This window comes from Budorcas taxicolor, chromosome 10 (assembly GCF_023091745.1).
Source record: "Budorcas taxicolor isolate Tak-1 chromosome 10, Takin1.1, whole genome shotgun sequence".
NCBI classification, from domain to species: domain Eukaryota; kingdom Metazoa; phylum Chordata; class Mammalia; order Artiodactyla; family Bovidae; genus Budorcas; species Budorcas taxicolor.
The window spans coordinates 57,797,281-57,818,756 of NC_068919.1; the positions used below are offsets into that span (position 1 = coordinate 57,797,281).

Here is a 21,476-nt window from a genome sequence, read left to right on the forward strand (position 1 = left end):
ATATTTATGTTAAGAGATGGCAATGGCACCCCACTCCAGTACCATTGCCTGGAAAATTCCATGGACGGAGGAGCCTGGTACGTTGCAGTCCATGGGGTCGCTGAGGGTCGGACACGACTGAGCGACTTCGCTTTCACTTTTCACTTCCATGCATTGGAGAAGGAAATGGCAACCCACTCCAGTGTTCTTGCCTGGAGAATCCCAGGGACGGGGGAGCCTGGTGGGCTGCCATCTATGGGGTCACACAGAGTCGGACACGACTGAAGTGACTTAGCAGCAGAGAATACTCTACCACTGATAAATGTAAGCTATAACCTGTATCGGTACAAATATGGGGGGAAATGCAGAACAAAGAGAAGTAAATAAAGGAAAAAAGAAAACAGAAACTAAGTTTCTCTGGCAAGGTTAAACACTGGACTGACAGACTACAAAGAAACAAATTGTTAGCATTGGTCTCGTCCTTTGCATTGGTCTCGTCAATCTTAATAAAAGAAGGATGTCCTAATGGAGAATATTAAAACTATTTCCTCAGGTATACAATATTCTCTAAATCGAAAGGAACAGGTAACAGCAGTTATCTACAGGAGTGGGTGATAAGGGTTGAAGGGACACTTTACCGTTCACTGTATACCCTTTCGTACTTTTTGATTCTGAACCATGTGCATATATTACCTATCCAATAAAATAATTATATCTCAAACAACTTTTTAATTTACTTTAGCTGCCTGGAAAAATTCTGACACTACTTTGGATTATTCCGATGGCTCCTAGCCAAACCACCTGCCTCAATAAGGATCATCCTTACCTCTGATGCCTTATTCTTCTCATTACATAATAAGATCCTGTGTGTGTGCTGTAGCCCACCAGGCTCCTCTGTCCATGGGATTCTACAGAATCCAGGAGTGGGTTGCTATGCCCTCCTCCAGGGGATCTTCCCAACCCTGAGATCGAACCTGCAGTCTCTTACATCTCCTACATTGACAGGCGGGTTCTTTACCACTAGCGCCACCTGGTAAGTCCAGTAAGATCCTAGATGACATCAACGGTTCATTATACTATACACTTAGAAGGGCAGGGCCTGTGTCTACCTGATTTTTCCTTTAATCTCCCACATTTAGCAGGGAGGAATATGTAAGTAAATCAACTCTTTCCTCAATCTGTATCTAGTTTAAAAATTAAGGTTTTGTTTTGTAAGAATTCAATAAATACTGGTTGAATAAATGAACACCATGCTTGTTACCTTAACTACCATTTATACATGCAAAACATAAATTTATCCTTCAAAATTTACTATCACAATTCACTACCATGTACATTATTTTTTCTATACTAGTTTTACAGATGCAATCCTTCCTTCAATCCTTTCTTCAGTTTTATTACAGTTAAAACCAGTTCAACTTCTGCCCTCTAGTCTACTCTACGTTTCTACAACCATTATTCTTTAAGATTTGCAGTTTATCATTGCCTGAAAGAACAAATACTCCTCTCTATCCCCTATTTCATGGTATTTCACCAGATTAAGAAATGACTTCTCATTTGAGTTTTATTTCTCAATACTTCTTCTACTGCTCATCTCCACAGTAGGCAAAATTCAAACTGTTTTACTTCTATCTCTTAAATACCTCAAAATATCCCACTTTCTTCAATAAGCTTTCTCAAGCTGATCAATAAAGAACTAAGAGTTCTTTTTCTGGCTATTAAGACTGGTTACTTTTCTCAGTTCTCCCTCCTCCCACATTTTACTCTTGTTTCCTATCACTAGAAGACTTTTTAAAATTGTGTTTAACATAAATAGATGCTCTCTCTTCATTACAAAGTTCATTATTCCACGTCTATATACTCTTATCTATCTCAAATTCAACCTTTAGTTGTCTTAACTATCACTTTTTTAGAAAAGCCTTCCTTATCCTTCTGCTCAACTAAGAGTAGCTGCTATATGCTCCACAGTACCCTGTAATTTGCCTCTGTAACATTCATAGTACCTGTCCCTTTCCATCTCTCTAGGCTATGAGCTCAATGATAAGACTGTTTTGTTCACAACTGTATTCTAAGCATCTTGCACAGGGACTAATAAATAATAAAACCTTAAATATTTGGTGACTAGATGACAGACTGCTTTATTTGAAAACTGTTTTCTTAAGTATGGAATAGATCTACTGGGTTATCTTCACTGTCAGATGTTTGATTGTTGAACCAGCTATTGAACATTTTCAGTAAAGAGACAATTCTCTTTAAAAATGAAGTCTTAAAAGAGAGACAATTAAAATAGTCAATTTATGTCAACATTTAAAACAATGCCATAATTTCAAATTATTTTTATTAGTTATTCAATACTTCCAATGAAAAATAATAACCCAAAACCACCTTAAAAATTAACATTTAAAATTTACTGGAATTCACAGTATTCTAACACAGATTTAGCTATAATACTGAAAACATTATTAGAGCAGCATTTACAAAAATGTTACCTACCATATGTGACATTGTGATTTAACTCAGCTCTTCGTAAGGATTCATCAAGAACATCATACATTAATTCACTTGTCCTGTTTAAAAGATATTTTATTTGCAGTAGAATTATAGTATTATAACCCAATAAAACATAGTTTTTCAAACTTCTCTCTCTTTAAAACTGAGGATCTACAGAAAAGAAGTGAAAGAAATTCATTTTATGAAGTTATGGGAATTTCACTTCTTAAATATTCCACTTTCACTTTTTTAAGAGTTTAACCTTCTGCTTTATCAAAGCTGACTGGCCAATGAGGAAAGTCAATCAACTCTTTCCTCAATCTGTACCTACTTTAAATACGGTTTTCATTTGATTGAACACTCTTATCTTTTATCATTTTCTTTGTAATATAATATTTTTACCTGTTTAAAGTTACTATAGTAACACTTCACATATCTAGATTATTCCAGACAGTATATTATATGTATTTTAAATACTTATTTTTTAAAAATATTCAAGTATCATTCTTTCTTTGAGCAGCAGTAGGTTCTTCAGAGAGAAAATTTTAACTTTCATTTAAAGAAATTATATTTCTGTGAAATTAACAAATTAATACCATTCTATGTCTTTATGGTCACAGATTACAGTTAGAGTAACTGAATTGAGGTAGAAACTATACAAAAATGCAGTGTCTTATAGACCCCTAGCACTCTGCCACTACGCCTTTTCTCCAGGTAAAAGTCCTCTCTAAAAGGCCAATGGTGAAAAATATGGCTTCTCAGCTGATATTTTTGTATGTTTTATAAAATCAAAAAGCACTAACAGAAAAAAAGCACCATCAACAAAGAAATACACAGTAGTTTCTTATAGAAAAACTATACTACAAAACAAAAAGATCAAACTAATCTTGGGCTATATGAATTATCTATCATGTATGTTACAAGTTTCTAAGAAAATGTCTTCTTTTTTAAAAAAATATGCAGCTATAAAACTCAATTTGAAGTGCGTGTACTTTTACTGCACCTTAACTGAAGTATACATATCAACTGAGAATTCAGAACCATATTTTTAAATCCCTCATTTTATTATGTAAGCATTTCTTCCACAGACAACAATCATACAGTAGACATTACAAATATTCCCCCCCAAAAATCTGGTAATTCTACACTTAACATTACAGTATAATTTCCCAATTTTAAAAGCCAATGTAGGAGTTATAATTAACCACACAAAATGTGGAAACATTTGCAGACATGATTGAGCTGAATGTTAATAACCTAAGAAGCAGAATGCTATAAAAAATATTCAAATAGATATAAAAGACCGTAAATGTAAGACTTTTCCAGTAAACTAATACTTACAATTAAATATATTAGAATCCTGTTATAAAATAACATTTTTACTTTGCCAAATTGAGCATATCATGTCTTAAGAAATACATGTTAACATAAAACCTCGTTAGAGTTGGGACAAAAAAGGAGAAAACATTTTAATGTCCATAACACTGTAAAGGAGATATATTCTTTACTCATTTAATTAAGCCTGATTTCTATTCAACTGAGCTCTCTGAACTCTGTAAACATATTCATTTTTGTATGTATTCTCCAAATTCATCCTTGAAGCAAAGGATGATAATGAGTTAACGAATTTAGTAAATTCACTAAGCCTACAAAGTAACTTTCTGACAACATATGATGGCATTAAATCTTTTTGGACCAATGAGATCTGAATGCATTACTATGAAATTAATGGTTTTAAAACAATTCTAGTGAGCTTCAACTACAGCTCCACAATGGACAAACATTTCTAATGTATGCGTCTGCTCCACCAACTCCAGGTTTTCACCCCAGGCTTCAATCAAGGTTGAGATTCATAAATATAGAAAAAAGGAAAATAGCAATACCAAGAGTGATACAGCCCAGCTGGTGTTCATTAGGAGCTCACCAAAGATGGATTCTGACTTGAAGCTGAGAGGGCTTTACCAGGAGCAATACCCTGGAGGACAATCCGGTAGTATGGCAAGACTAAAGAATTAGCAAATACACGTACCTTATGGTATAAAACAAAACCATATCTCTACAGTCAGAATCTGATTAATAATATGTTCTCAAGATAGAAACACATCAGGGACTTCAGCCAATGGTCCTTGCTCTTGAGGGGAATAAATCGAGTTGCTTTCAAACAGCTCAGAAAAAAAATTTAAATAAAAATAATGGGTGCACACATGCACATACAGGAAGAGATAGAAAGAATGATAAAGCATATAAATAACTGATGAATCTAGGTAGAGAGCTCCCTGTATTATTCTTGGAAATTTTCTGTAAGTTTAAAAAACTAGAGCAAAATTAAAAGTTACAAAACATGTATGTAATTAGAAAGACATGCATAAAAAGTTTCATAAAATTACTGCCTAAAAAAGTAATTCAGACAAAATGAATTGTTCCACTATAGCAATAGTGTCAGCAAACTACAGTCTGCATGCCTAATCTGGCCAGATGTCTATTTTTATATTGGCTATAGGCTAAAACGGTTTTTACACTTTTAAATGGTTAAAAAAAATCAAAAGAATATTTCATGACACATAAAGTTTATATGAAATTCAAGTTTTAACATCCATAAAGTTTTCAGGAACTGAGCTGTGCTCATTTACTTACATACTATCTATGGCTGCTTTTGAGCTATATACCACAGCAGAGTTAACACGTTGCAACAGACAACATATAGCCCACAAAGTCTAAAATATTTATAATCTGGCTTTTTATAAAAAAGCTTCCCAAATTCCTAACTAGAATGATTCAGAGAGTTTCACAGAAGATATGGAGCTCCAAAGGTAACTTTTTCTGTGAGTGGACTTAGATAAGCAGAAAGCCAGGATTATCTCAACAAGCTGAATTTATACACTTCTTACAGTGGCCTACTTATCACTACTAAGTCAACTAAGCTTTGGGAGAATCTGGTTTATCATGAACCTCTACATGACTAAAGCCTAAAAATATCAAATTTACTTAGAAGAGTTTACCTTTGATCATCTTTTCCTAGAAGTCCTAGTATTCTCAACAACTGAATTTGTAACCATGGTGCTGGTACACTGTGGTAATTGAAATCTACTGGGAGCTTTCCTCCAACCACTTGCTTCAAAATCGTTACAAAACTCCCAGTCAAGTCTTTATATGCAGATGAATTCTCCTATATTCAAAAAATAAAACAAAAAAACTTTCTGTTAATAACAATATCTCAAAAAATAAAACAGATCTGCTTGAAATGCTATGCAGAATCTAACTTGGTATATGCTCATTTAGAATTCCCCTGTTCACATTTAATGAAACAGTCCTCTGATTTGTGCAATTCCTTCCACAATGAAACTCTTCTGGTGACCAGATTCAGAAGTGAATCATGCCCCTAAAAGCTTCCACCATTCCCTACTTGTCCCACACACCAGTTTAATTACCTTTCCAAAGTTCGATAATTACATCTTAGAACTTTTAATAGCTAGTATCAGCAATTAAAAATTGAAAAGAACTGGCATACTGAAAAAAAAAAGTAATCTCTCTACTTTAGATGAAAATCAAGGCCTGTTTGCAATCTCTCAATTTTGTTTGCAAAAGACTTCCCATGTAATTGAACTAAATTATGTTCTGGGTGGAAGAGCACAACCAACATTACTCGAACATTCAAAACTCCCCAAATCAGCAAGCCTGCTTATTAAAAATTAATTAACTCTATATTATTTAAACATATCTGTGATTCTGAATGAGCGTGCCTTGATTATCTATCAGACTACTCTCTCGGACTTGGGAAATTTTTTCATCTTATATTGTTTAATGAAGTATAGTTGACTCACAATATTATACTAGTTTCAGGTGTACAACAGTGATTCAACATTATATACATTACAAATTGATCACAACTATGGTCTAGTAACCATCTGCCTGAATTAGGGAAATTAAACACATATTCTCAAAATGAATGTTAGACTCTTCACTGTAATTTTTATATGTATCAGGGACAAATTTTTAGAAGGGAAATAATAGCTCTCTCAGAGTTTAATAAATGTTAGAGGAAAATAAGATTTAATATCAATTATCTATTTATACCATACTACTCGGAACATGCAATGCTTAAAAGTAAAGACAACTTTCAGTTTGTATAATTTTAAATTTATTTCAATAGCATTATGCGGTATGATGAAATCTCTCACAAATAAATACTTTCAGACACAAAAGGTTTCAGGCAATACCCTGGGGCTGAGTTAGTATAAACCCATATCGCCATTTAGAAAAAAATTTTTACTATAATATTTAATCCTCTTTCCTCCTCTAACACAGAATCAATGTATGGAATCAACACAATAGACAAGGAGTCCCCAACTCTTGAGATCTAATGCCTGATGATCTGAGGTAGAGCTGATGTAATAATAATGGGAATAAAGAGCAAAATAAACATAATGTGCTTGACTCATCCCCAAAATCACCCTCCCCCTCCCCAACCCATGCAAAAATTGTCTTCCACGAAACTGGTCTCTGGTGCCAAAACAATTAGGGACTGCTTCTGCAGATTGTGCCTTACACATTCCCCACCAGCTCTCCTCACTTTTATAAGCTGTTGTAAGTATCCCATGAAGCTGTATAAAAAGCAGCCACTTCTTGAAAATCCACAAATCTGCAAATTTCAACCACCTTCCAGAGCTACCATTTTTCCATGCTTCTTTCATAACATGAAAAAATTTCAGGCATTTAAAAAAGAAAACTAAATCTATAATGTGTCTGCAACTCATGCTATTAACATTACTATTACTATTAAAGGGTCAATAATACAAACTATTAAAGGGTCAATAATACAAACTTAAATGTGACTTACACAGTTTACTGAAAAATATGAGTTTTCTTTTAATTACATAGTTATATTTTTCTAATGATAGCTACTCAGTAACTTCTCAAAATGTCAACTTACCTTAATCATCCTAAGGTATATGTGCAAGGAAGCAGCCATGACCCCAACATCTCTGTCACAAAGTGCTTTCCGAAACTTAACATGGATATGCTGTACTTGATTAGGAGCAATGAGATAAAATTTATATAATGCCAGAACAGCTTTTCTTCGTATAATCTCCCTAAAGATAAAAAATAAAATCTAAATAAACCATCTGGAAATACCAGACATTTAGGGTGAAAAGATTACGGACCAGATGATTCAAAATACCAGCTATTACTTTAATCTAAAAAAAAGAGAGAGAATTACCCATTTATTATTAATTTTTATTCTAATTTACCAAATTATAAAATATGGTTATCTCTAGGAGGTAAGAACTCAAGAGACTTTAAGTCTCCATGTTATATATTTCTTTAGTTACAACATTTTTTGATAACAAGTACATATTACTTTTGAAACCAAAACAAAGCAAGAAAGATAAACAGATTTCTTAATTCCCAAATTCCATTTCTGAAAGCCATATCTCTATAAAGATTGGGAAGAGAATAAATAGTAAGTTTAAATGAGTAAGAGGTAATTTCAGCTAGTAATATCAAACAGTCTCTTCATTAACATTAAAGTCTCCTTAACATTTCAGCTTTTTATTTCTTTTTTATATCATGGGTAAACATACTCCAAATACTTAAGTGGGGCAGGGGAGTATAAGGAGGACTTACATTAAAAGATGTTACTCCTCTCCTTGCCCAGCTCATGTTTCAAAAACCTCATTACAATGAGGAGGAAAGTATATACAAGTCGTGCACTTCATTTGTAACAGATAATGTCTAGCACACAAGAAGCAAAAATAAAGAGTTGCTATCCTGTGAACACAATGTCATTTTCAAGGAATTATATTCTTGTTTTTCTCTCTCATGCCTGTTTCCACATGGCTCATATCTGCAGATTATGCTGGTAGTGCTCACAACAGCAGTAGTAAAGTATTTACTTTTAGGATTCCTTAAGACGTATTTCTGTTACCTAAAATCATAGAATCTCAAAATTGAGATTACTCAATCCAATCCTCTGTGTTCAATTCAAGAATACCTTTTATAATATTCCTAACAAATGGTCATCCAGCTTCTGCATTAACAAGCAACCCACTATCTTCCTGGGTAAACTATGTCATGATGGAAAATCCTTTTCACATCAAAAGAAAGCAGATAACAACAGATTTGCCACTAGTATTACTACTATGGTAACTGGAATCTACATCCCAAAGTGTTGCTATTGGGTATTAACCAACATGAGTTCCAGGACACAGTAAATAAACGAGGTGAGGAAAAAGAATACAAACCCTCATCAGGCTTAGGAATCCCTTGGTCTGGCCCAAAATGGTGGCAATAACACAAGGTATCAAAAAACCTGGATTCGGGCTATAGGTCTGGTATGTGAAAATACAACCAAGGATTCAAAAGTCAAGTCCAACCCCTGTCTCACAGCTTCGTTGTGACTTCTACTGGCCTATCTGTAGCTGTGGCCCACAACTCTGTCTTTAGCTCTTTACTCCACAGCAAGGAAGTAGGTATGGCCATAACTGCAAGAGCAGTGTTTCAGAAAGTCTAAATTTTAACTAGTACAAGACAGGAAAGGCCAGGATTTGAAATGAGAGTAGATGGGAAGCAATACAGAAAAAATTGAGAGGGTAAATGGGAAGCAACAAGCAAAAAATTCAAATCTTTCTCAGAAAGATTTCATACAAAGGGTAAGTGTGGCTACCACAAAACAGTGGGAAAATTTCATAAAAATATGCTCAGCTATGATCAGATCAACTTCTAAATAAAGAAAGGCTAATATTTTATTTCCAGTAGTTGACTGTCCATGCCCATCATTTGTTCTAAACACCGATTCAACATAAAACAAATCTGAAAAATCTATGAAGTTACTCTGTAATTCTCACTAAGAGCTATCATTTTTAGCTGGAAGGTTCATGGCCCAAGATTTCTTAAAGAATACAAACCATAAGACAACATTTTATAATCTTAGAACACTAAAAATATTGACTTAAAAAAGCACAGAAATAAAGAGATATTACATAGGTAACAAAAAAATCTTTAACAAAAATATGTATACAATAAAGCACTGCAATCACAAAGGAAAAATGGCTAGTGACTAAACATTTTCCTAGCTATAAAGGTTATGAAATCAAGGGGCTTGAGCAAAAACAAAGTAATTCCAAGTTTGGAAAAACTAATAATCAAGTTAATAAGGTGAGAGTTAAGGAATCATTCAAAATTAGCAAAATACTACAAGTTAAGGTTCATTTGTACATATCCTGCTATAAAATAGAATTTGAAAGCTGCAGGTTTGATATAAAAGCATCTCCAGTACATTGAAGCTATGTATTCATGGCATCTGAACCACTTCCAAATGTTTTCCATTATTTCACTTTATAAAACAGCTTTGTGAGAACTAAGGAGCTTCAATCAACCCCATATAGCCAAGGGAAAAACAGGACCACTGATAGTTAGCAGCAGAAGTGGAAAGAGAGCCAAGGATTCCTGATGGTAAGCCTCACTGTCTCAGTTTAACTTTAGAAAGCTGCCTAACATTTTCCTAAACTCACATAAAAATAAAAGACAGTGCTATTGGGGATTTTTGTATTATACCTGGCAGTCAAAGAATATCCTTTATCCTGGTAGCATTAAATCAAAGTTAGAATAAAATTTTTAGTATAAATTTTTCTTTTGAAATACACAGTGTAGACACCTATCCAAAAAAGAATTTACTTACTTAGAATGTTGAAGTTTATCTTCTATCAATGGAAGAACAGCTGGAATCATTTCTCGAGGGAAAATCTGGCTGACGATAGTAAGTGCCATACATACTTCTACTAGGTTAGTGCTCTGCAAGTCCTGACATAATTATTAAGCAAAGAAAACATTCAGTGCAAATTCTGAAACTAGGGACAGTGAGCTCAACATTGCAATGGTCCTATATACTTAATACTGTAGTTTTCAGCTAATTTGTCCATTTAGGAATACCTCATATTTTATAGGAATATCAGTGTTTCACTTGCCTTAAGAGTCAATAGATAAAGACAGCCCAAAAGGAACCAATCTAAAGGAAACTGTATTTCTGTTCTGACACTGATCAAAGTAGTCTTCTTTATTACAGCCTTTAAAACTTTTCTAAACCAGTAACAAAAAAATTTTATGAATTTTTATTGTTAAAGCAATAATATGAGTGGAAATTTAAAAGGAAGTTAATTTTTTAACACATACTATAAAATGTATGCATTTATATATACTTATATAAGCACAAAGTTTATAAACTATTTTAATAGAAACTGAAACTACGTTTTTGAAAGTTTGGAAAGGTTTAAAGCCACTAGTAACCTTCAGAGAGTATATGACTTAAAATTCAGAAAGTACTACACACACACACTCTCTCTCTCACATATCAGAAGAAACAAGATAAACATGAAAAGGCTCAACAATTCAATTATACTTCATTACCAATTTTGTCTAAAAGTTTAACAGAAAAAAATATTGCATGTGAATTAAATTGTGTTTTTATTATCATACATTTCAGTTACCCAATTATACTCTATTCTCCTTTAAATTGACTTTTAGAGTTTAAAAGACTTCAATTATTCAGTTTTTATCATATCCCTTTAAAATAGATCCTAGAAAAAAAGACAACAGCAAGGAAAATGCATCTGACTAAGAGTCTGGAGATCTGAATTATAGTTCCAGCTCTGCTTTTTTTATTTTTATTTATTCTTTTACTGAAGTATAGCTGATGTACAATATAGTATTAGTTTCAGGTGTACAGCATAGTGATTTAGAAAATTTTTGCAGATTATACTCCATTGTAGGCTATTATATGATAAATGGGTATATTTCCCTGTGCTATCCCTTTCCTTATCTATTTTATATACAGTAATTTGTTACCTATTAATACCATACTCTTAAGTTGTTCCTCCCCTCTCTCCCTATGGTAACCCCAAGTTCATTTTCTGTCTGTGAGTCTGTTTCTATTTTGCATATGCATTCACTTGTATTATTTTTTAGACTATACATATAAGTGATATCATACTGTATTTGTCTTTCTCTGTGTGACTTATTTCACTAAGCACAATATTCTCTAGGTTCATCCACATTGCTACAAATGGCAGTATTTCACTGTTTTTAATACCTGAATACTATTCTATTATGTATATATACCAAGTCTTTTTAATCCAACTGTCTGTTGATGGGCACTTGGGTTGTTTCCATGTCTTGGCTACTATAAATAGTCCTATGAACACTGAGGTTATGTACCTTTTTAAGTCAGTGTCTTCGCTTTGTCCAGATAGAAACCCAGGAGTGAAACTGCCGGATCATATGGTAGTTCTTTTTTAGTTTTTTAAGGAATCTCCATACTGTTTCCCATAGTGGCTGACCAATTTACATTCCCACCAACCATGTATAAGGGTTCCCTTTTCTCCACATCTTTGCCAACATTTATTTTTCATGAACTTTTTGACAACAGCCATTCTCAATGAGGTGATACCTCACTGTGGTTTTGATTTTACTTCTCTAATAATTAGTGACGTTGAGCATCTTTTCATTGCCTGTTAGCTATTTACATGTCTTCTTTGGAAAAATGTCTATTCAAGTCCTCTGCTCATTTTGTGACTGTGTTGTTTACTTTTTTAATATTGAGTTGTATGAGTGTATATTTTGAATATCAAGCCCCGTCAGTCCCATCATTTGCAAATATTTTCTCTCATTTCGTAGGCTGCCTTTTCATATTATCAGTTATTTCCTTTGCTGTGCAAAAGCTTTTAAGTTTAATTGGGTCCCATTTGTTTATTTTTTGCTTTCTATTTATTCTGCCTTAGGAGACTGATCCAAGAAAACATTGCTACAATTTATGTCACAGAGTATTCCACCTACATTCTCTTCTAGGAGTTTTATAGTTTCAGGTCTTACATGTAGATCTTTAGACCATTTTGAGTTTATTTTCCTTAACTCTGCTTTTTTAAATGAAACCACTATAACAGCAGCAGTACCAAATGTTATTTTGTAGTGTTTCACTCAACCCTCACAACTTGGTTAAGTTCTATTATTATCCTCATTCTACAGACGCAGAAACTGATCTAAAAGATCTTTCCAATAAACTCATTCTGCAAGCCTACATTCTTTCAAAAATATGCAAACTGTCAAGTGCCTGAAGGAATAACTTAAGACTTCATATTAACCAGCATACAATACAGTACCTTTACAACTGTATTCACAAGGAGAAGCAATAGTTCATGACTTTCATGTAGAAATAAAGATACAGCCAAATAACCTTAAAATTTGAGAGAAAAAGTCTCATTACCACCTGTCAAAAATTAACTCTTAAGAAGCTAAACAAAGCAATAATATATTCCAAAGTTTGAATGTCAAAGACCGCAGTTACAGGTAAATATTAAAACAAATAGTAAAATAAGAAGGTTCAAAAAAATTCAGTAAGGAAGATTTCAGGTGTTCATCCTGAAGTCTTTCATAATTAGGTATTTCACAGGATATAACTAAAATGGAAAAAAGGCTATGTGTACCAGCTTAAAGTCCTATAAATGATATTAGGAATACATACCTTCTATCTTCTGTGCAAATTTCTACACAGTCAATCAAAATATTTTGTCTTATAGCCAAATACAATTATCCAAAAACTAACAGCTATCATAGTTAATAAATAGTGAGTTACCAGATATTTGTATTACTGAATGAGCTATTTAATACCAAACCATATGACATAAATCATACATTAAGCTATTTAAAAATATCTTTTTTTCTCAATTTGAAGATAAACTATTGAGTGAATAGATGTTGAGAAAAAAACACTACCACATTACTCACTGACTTAAGCACTTTTAATAATATCAAAACATTAAAAAGTACATCTTAAAATTGAGTACTTTAATACCGTGACAAATACCATGTGTATGGAATCTAGATGCCCCATTTCACTTTCCTGTCACCCTTCATATTGATAACATTTGTTAGACAGTTTTTATGGGTCAAATACATTACCAGCCTATTGAATCTTTACAATAACTCTACGAGATAGATATTATTTTGATCCCCGGTATAAAAATGAGGCCCCAGAAGGATAACTGCCCAAGGTCTGCAGCTCCTCAATGGCGGAGGCAGGACTACAACCATGCCGGTAGGAGTTAGGTCACGTTTCTAATCCTTATGCTATTCTGTTTCTTCAGTCTCCCTTGAGACCCGATTCCCTATTTCCCATCCCTGCTGTTTTTCATTCTTTTCAATTCTTCCAGCCCTTTTATTAGGGATTCTAAGGTTAACTATCCCTATTACTACCCAGCATTCATACTGTCTGTGCCTGTTGTGGAAAGTGGGAAAACTGTCAGAAATTTCCTATTCTCATAACCAAGCATCTTCACTGAAGGTCAGAGGAGCAGAGCTATCACTCCCATAATCAGGATGGAGAAAAAAAAAAACAAACCAGGACCAGGGAAGAAAAAAACCCTAGACAGCATTTAAAGCAGTGATTATAGGAGGGGGGAACACATGTATACCTGCGGCCGATTCATGTTGCTGTATGGCAGAAACCACCACAATACTATAATTATTCAATTAAAATAAATAAATTTTTAAAATAAAGCAGAGATTACATCTTATCAGACTACATCTGTTCAGCAAAGATATTATCCACACTTAAGTCACTAGTACCACAATGTAAGAAGATCAACAAACTAATCCAAAGACCACCTTGAAACCTTACAAAAAATCTTAAATCTGTGTCAAAGAATGTCCTATTTTGACAAGCAGAGAAAACAGGGAAACTATTTTGATAATCCAGAAACAGGGGGAAAAGATATTCTGTGACTCAAAAAATGAAAAAGACTTCAGGAAAAGAAGACTTCCCTGGTGACTAAGACAGTAAAGCGTCTGTCTACAATTCAGGAGACTCAGGTTTGATACCTGGGTTGGAAAGATCCCTTGGAGAAGGAAATGGCAACCCACTCAAGTACTACTGCCTGGAAAATCCCATGGACAGAGGAGCCTGATAGGCTACACTCCATGGGGTCGTAAACAATCGGACACAACTGAGTGACTTCACTTTCACTTTCTTTTTCAGGAAAAGAAATAGCAACAACTATGATTATAAAGTACACTTGCTATGATTAAGAGTGAGCTATAGGATAAGAATACAGGCTTTGATTCATAGAAACTTGGGTTCATATTTTGGCTCCACCATTTAATAGCTCTATGACCTTCGACAACTGACTTGAACTTTCTGAGCTTCAGTTTTCTTCTCTGTAAAGTGAAATACCATCTCACAAGATAAAGCACCTAACATAATACTTGACTTAGTGGATACTGAAATTTATTTATTCAACAATATTCATGTGAAAAACAATAAGGCATTATCTATCGGACAAAGCACCAAAGTTAGCCATAGAAATCTCAGGAGAGTAGATGATGCAGAAGTACTAAAATCAAGACATAAAAGATTTAAATGCTACCTTACAAAACAAGGGCTTCCCTTGTGGCTCAGCTGGTAAAGAATCCGCTTGCAATGCGGGAGACCTGGGTTTGATCCCTGGGTTGGGAAGATCCCCTGGAGAAGGGAAACACTACCCACTCTAGTATTCTCCCATGGCTGAGCAACTTTCACATCACACATCACATTAAAAAACAAAACTTCCAGTCATTAGCACACATAAAGAACTTCTGATACCCACATACATGTCTCTCTAGGTGGCAAGAAAATACTTTCCTAAGAAAGACCATGAATCTCAATGAGTCTGGGGTCTCCTTAGCCACTTTAACTATGAAATAACACATGTATAACGTTATTCACTGCAACATTGGCTATGAGAGCAAAAAACAAAAGACAAACTCATATATCTACCAATAGAGACCTGATTGAAAATACTGTGGTATATCCACCCACCCAATGAAAACTATGCAACTGTATAAAAATACAAAGATATCAAAACAAGGTGTAGAATAATCTCTACAGCAAGCCATTTTTTGTGTAAGAGAGAATATATAAATGTGTACTCTTTTGCTTATTTTCAAAAAGAAGCAATGGAAAGATTAATCAGAAACTAGTGAAAATAGTTACTCATGGAGTAAGGGGCAAACCTCATACAGGAGCTAGAGATAAAAGTAAAAATTTGACAAATTAGAAATTTGTCTGATTATACCTTTTTATCAGGTCTTAACTTTGGACCATGTAACACAAGTAATTTTTACATATTTTAAAAATAAAACTTAGAGAATTCCCTAGTGGTCCAGTGGTTAGGACTTGGCACTTTCACTGCTGGTCTGGATTCAAACCCTGGTCAAAGAACTAAGATCCCGCAAGTTGCACAGCACAGTCATAAGTAAATAGATTTAACTGAAAATGAAAAAATTACATGAAAGTCTAAAAAGAAAAAGACAGCAACAGATGTACAAAGCATTGACTATCTATTGTTTTCAAAATTTCCTGCTTTCAGAGATTTTACAGTTAGGTTGGAAAAGACAAACAGATGGTAGGAGCCACCTGAGTGATCACAGAAGAGTTAAAACGTGGTTTGAAATACAGACAGGGAGAGAGTGGCTGCCAGAGGCCACTGTACTTGGAGGGAAGAATATAACGAAAGACAGAAGAGTATTTTTGGTGAAGTGGAGTTCAACAAGTAGAATACTGTGTGAGGATAGTCACAAGGATACCAAGACATCTCCACCCTTCCCCACCGTCGGACAGCGCGGGTCATACAACACAAGAAGCATGCTGGTCCCCAGCAACGCAACAGTATCAGCTTCTGTGAGAAAGACTATGTTCTGCTCCTATGTTATTCTAAAGGGCTTCCTCCTCAAGTTTCTGATATGAAGCTGAAGCTATAAGAAAAAAAGATTTAAGTCTTTGAAAGGACTTTTACTAATAGCCTTGAAGGCTAATTATAGAGACAACAATTTTTAAAAGATACCTGAAATCCTTATAGCTAACATTTGTGAAACTAAGAGCAAGATATCTAAAATTATTCACAGCAATTTCAATCTTATTCTATAAAACACCGTATCTGATCATTAAACTGTTGAAACTGAATAGACTTTTTAAAATCAGCTTTACTGAAGTATAATTTACATACAAGAAAAGTCACCCTTTTAAGGGTATAGTTCAGTGAGTCTTAACAAAGTCATCTAACCACCATCATAAGAACAGGCAACTTTTAATCTTCTATGTAACTCAAAAATGCTATGAATCAGGAAAACTGATTTCATTTATAGGCTGTAAGTTTTTGAAGCATTATCTTTTAAAGGTAAGGAAATCACAAGGCAGTGTTCTAAAAACATACTATGTATCAGTCATCATTCATTTTATATACTAGCCAGAACTTTAAGATAAAGTGCAAAAGTCTTAAACGCATACATACCTACTCTTTTTTCTAGAAGATTTCCTTGTTGTGCCAACTTGATTGCATGTATATAGCCAAAGGAAGCATCATATCCAAGCATTTCACAATATATAAGTCTCACCATACATTCCTTCATCATTTTCTGAAAAAAAGAAAAAAAATCCAGTAATCATATAAATAAATAGAATGCTTTGATTCTTTTAGTATGTTTGTAATCATTTAACAGCAGAATTCTTTAATCCTGGCACTGAAGAAACGACATATGTAAATTATCACCCAAAGTCAGACTTCGTAAACAAGTTTCTCCCAAATTTAACTATCAACAGTACTCATTTTAGTAAAATTATTTCGATATTTCATTAGAGGCAACAATATAAAATAAATCAACTATAGCTATTTCTAATTCTAGGCCCCCTCCTGAAAAATTTGGTTATAATGTGAGACGCGTGGTCCTCAGAAAAATTTCTCTCATAGTACTCTAACTTGGCTTCTAGAATGCAGCACATCATTTAATATACTTTGTCAAATGAAAATATCCATGAAACCCCCACAAGTTGGTAACAATTTCTGGAATGAAAATATTTTTCACACTTAAAAGACCAAATTGCATCTGGAGTATCTTCAGAATTATTATGCTGTATATGATATGCAATGATTTATTGTATTACTTTTTCAACAACTCTCACAATTATTATGACTTTATTAATGGTATGTGTATGTGTCAGTTGCTCAGTTGCGTCCGACTCTTTGCGACCCCACAGACTGTAGCCCACCAGGATCCTCTGTCCACAGAATCCTCCAGGCAAGAATACTGGAATGGGTTGCTATTCCCTTCTCCAGGGGATCTTCCCAACCAAGCAATCAAATCCAGTTCTCCTGCATTGCAGGCAGATTCTTTACCGTCGGAGCCACCCAGGGAAGCCCTATTAATGGTAGAGTCATTCCAATATTAAACTTAACTGAGTCTTTCAATATTTACAACATAAGCTAATAACTTGTTTTAAGAGATTCTATAAATTTATTAGTATGAGAATATCTGCATTCTCAATATTGACAGCATATTTTAATCAAAAATTAAAAATATAAATAAATGTGTTTCAAAATATGTAAAGCTCAGACTATTTTAGTATCTAAAAATTAATTCAGTTCAGTTCAGTTCAGTCGCTCAGTCATGTCCGACTCTTTGGGACCCCATGAATCGCAGCACGCCAGGCCTCCCTGTCCATCACCATCTCCTGAGTTCACTCAAACTCACATCCATCGAGTCGGTGATGCCATCCAGCCATCTTATCCTCTGTAGTCCTGTTCTCCTCCTGCCCCCAATCCCTCCCAGCATCAGAGTCTTTTCCAATGAGTCCGTTCTTAGCATCAGGCGGCCAAAGTATTGGAATTGCAGCTTCAGCATCATTCCTTCCAAAGAACACCCAGGACTAATCTCCTTCAGAATGGACTGGTTGGATCTCCTTGCAGTCCAAGGGACTCTCAAGAGTCTTCTCCAATACCACAGTTCAAAACCATCAATTCTTCGGCACTCAGCTTTCTTCACAGTCCAACTCTCACATCCATACATGACCACTGGAAAAATCATAGCCTTGACTAGACAGGCCTTTGTTGGCAAAGTAATGTCTCTGCTTTTCAATATGCTATCTAGGTTGGTTGTAACTTTTCTTCCAAGGAGTAAGCGTCTTTTAATTTCATGGCTGCAGTCACCATCTGCAGTGATTTTGGAGCCCCCCAAAAAAAAGTCTGACCCTGTTTGCCCATCTGTTTCCCATGAAGTGATGGGACCAGATGCCATGATCTTAGTTTTCTGAATGTTGAGCTTTAAGCCAACTTTTTCACTCTCCTCTTTCACTTTCATCAATTAATCCTAATATATAACAGAATTATAGAATTCCTAAATCACAAAATGCTTAAGAAGAAATAGTAAAATAAAATGTTTTAAACTAAGGACAACATTTAATATTTCATATATATTATATAGCGAGAGATATACATATACACATTTAAATATGCAAAGTTTAAAAATAAATCACAGGAAAATCTAAAGGGAATAATATTTAATGATTTAATTTCGGTCACTTGGGTTTAAAGTAATAAATGTTAATTCATTACCACATTAACTACTAAATACTGAGAAAAATTGGCTCCAAATTGGGAAAGGAGTACATCAATGCTATATATTGTCACCCTGCTTATTTAACTTATACGCAGAGGACATCATGCAAAATGCCGGGCTAGATGAAGCAGAAGCTAAAATCAAGATTACAAGGAGAAATATTAACAACCTCAGATATGCAGATTAACACCACCGTTATGGCAGAAAGCGAAGAGGAACTAAAGAGCTTCTCGATAAAGGTGAAAGATGAGAGTGAAAAAGCTGGCTTAAAACTCAACATTTAAAAAAAATAACATCATGGCATCTAGTCACATCACTTCATGGCAAATAGCTGGGGAAACAATGAAAAGTGACAGATTTTATTTTCTTGGGCTCCAAAATCCCTATGGATGGTGGCTGCATTCGTGGAATTAAAAGATGCTCGCTCCTTGGAAGAAAAGTTATGACAGACCCAGACAGCAAATTAAAGCAGAGATTATTACTTGGCCGACGAAGGTCCATTTAGTCAAGGCTATGGTTTTTCCAGTAGTCCTGTATGGATTTGAGAGTTGGACCATAAAGAAGGCCAAGTGCCAAAAAACTGATGCTTTTGAACTGATGTATTGGAGAAGACTCTTAAAAGTACCTTGGACTGCAGGGAGATCAAACCAGTCAATCCTAAAGGAAATCAATCCTGAATATTCACCAGAAGGACTGATGCCAAAGCTCCAACACTTCAGTCACCTGATGCGAAGAGCCCACTCACTGGAAAAGACCCAAATGCTGGGAAAGATTGAAGGCAGGAAGAAGGGGATATCAGAGGATGACATGGTTAGATGGCATCACCGACTCAACAGACTTGAGTTTGTGCAAGCTCTGAGAGATGGTAAAGGTCAGGGAACCCAGGCATGCTGCAGTCCCTAGGGTCACAAAGAGTTGGACATGACTGAGCAACTGAACAACGACAACTGAGAAAACATGTGTAAAAGATACTGGAAGCTTCTTCAAAAACTTCTGTATCAGGACCTCCCTTGTGGTCCAGTAGCTAAGACTGCATTCCCAATGCAGGCGGCCTGGCTTCAGTTTCTGGTCAGAGAGCTAGACCCCACAAGTCACAACTAAAGATTTTGCAAGCTGCAACTAAGACCCATCACAGTAAAATAAATAAATAAATATATATATATATATAAGCAAAATTCTGTATCAACGAGGAGTGAAAGTGTTCATTTAAGCCCTTAAATATCAACCTTGATCTTGTAACATTTTATCTCATAGGTTCTCAAAAGTCATTAGGAACTTTAAGTAAAATTCTATTGCATAGACTATTATTCTATTATTTTTGGAGAAGAAAATGCATTCTCCAATGTAGAAATTAACTTCAGAATTTCTTTAACAAACTGTAATCTAACTTCTACATGACCACCTCAAGGGTAGATTATTCTATAACGTACACTCAGAGTGACTGGCCATAATTATCATAGAATCTTCCTTCAAACTGTGGCTCCCTAACTTCTATCTACTTATCTAAATTCTGTGAACACCAGGTTTATACTGAATAACATGAAAAATTGTACTTCATAATGCCAACTATAGAAAATGGAAATCAAGTAAAAAGAGAGAAGTCACTGCTTAAAAAGAGAAGTCATTGCTTAACATATCTTTCAAGTATCACAATGCACAATGATTTTATTCATACACATATAAACATATACATATCTATACACACACACACATATATATACATGTATACATACAGATATATCACATTGGAGGCCTCCCTGATAGCTTGGGCAGTAAAGAATCTGTCTGCAATGCAGGAGACTTGGGTTTGATCCTTGGATGCAAGATCCCCTGGAGAAGAAAATGGCTACCCGCTCCAGTATTCTTGCCTGGGAAATCCCATAGACAGAGAAGCTTGGGGGCTACAGTCCATGAGGTCACAAAAGAGTCAGACACGAGTGAGAGACTGACATTGAATACTGTATCACATTAATTATGCTTTGAGTTTCATTTGTCCACCTGGAAGAGTAACTTAGGCAGGTTGACAAAGAGTCCAAACCTAAGTAAGCCCCCTTTAAGGAGTAAGTAAACATTCTTTCTTTCTCACATTCTTTTGCCTTAGACAAGTAGGTCTCATAAGCAGCAGCATCTCTTGCTCAAGGACATGCCTTTTTTTTGAGCTTTGGATGAATGTTATGGGAGAAGGCCTGGGTAAAACTTCCACAGCCTTGAGCTCTGGGTTAACCTGTTCCTTCTGGCTAATCTCGTGCTGATGTCATCCCAGGATGTATGTTACTGGAAAGGGTCTAGGCGAAATTCTCACAGCCTTGAGGTATTTGTTATCTAGTCTCAACAGCTGGTTGAGAAGTATATAAAGTCCTGCTTAAACTAGTGAGGCAGGTACTCTCCTGCCCCCTTCTGATGTCTATGTCAGAAGCTTTTTCTGTCACTTTCACTTTAAATAAAATCTATACAAAGTTCTGAGTGACTGTGACTATGTTTGGTCCTGGAGTTAAATCTTCTCCTTTGGAGACCACGAATCCAGCAGCAGCATTCACCGTCCTATTATTATAACCAGAAAAAGAAATACATATATTCTCTCAGACTTTACA

At 34.9% G+C, this 21,476-nt stretch overlaps 1 protein-coding gene across 1 annotated transcript in view; it reads right to left on the reverse strand.

Moving 5' to 3' along the window:
* AP4E1 (adaptor related protein complex 4 subunit epsilon 1) overlaps positions 1-21,476 on the reverse strand; it is a 67,023-nt gene that overhangs the window by 41,714 nt on the left and 3,833 nt on the right. Inside the window, exons 3-8 of the mRNA XM_052646983.1 lie at positions 16,785-16,908; positions 12,621-12,694; positions 10,148-10,269; positions 7,400-7,559; positions 5,469-5,635; positions 2,473-2,546 (exon numbers count right to left, since the gene is read on the reverse strand). Coding sequence (XP_052502943.1) covers positions 2,473-2,546; positions 5,469-5,635; positions 7,400-7,559; positions 10,148-10,269; positions 12,621-12,694; positions 16,785-16,908 — 721 coding nt within the window. The remainder of the gene's footprint in view (positions 1-2,472; positions 2,547-5,468; positions 5,636-7,399; positions 7,560-10,147; positions 10,270-12,620; positions 12,695-16,784; positions 16,909-21,476) is intronic.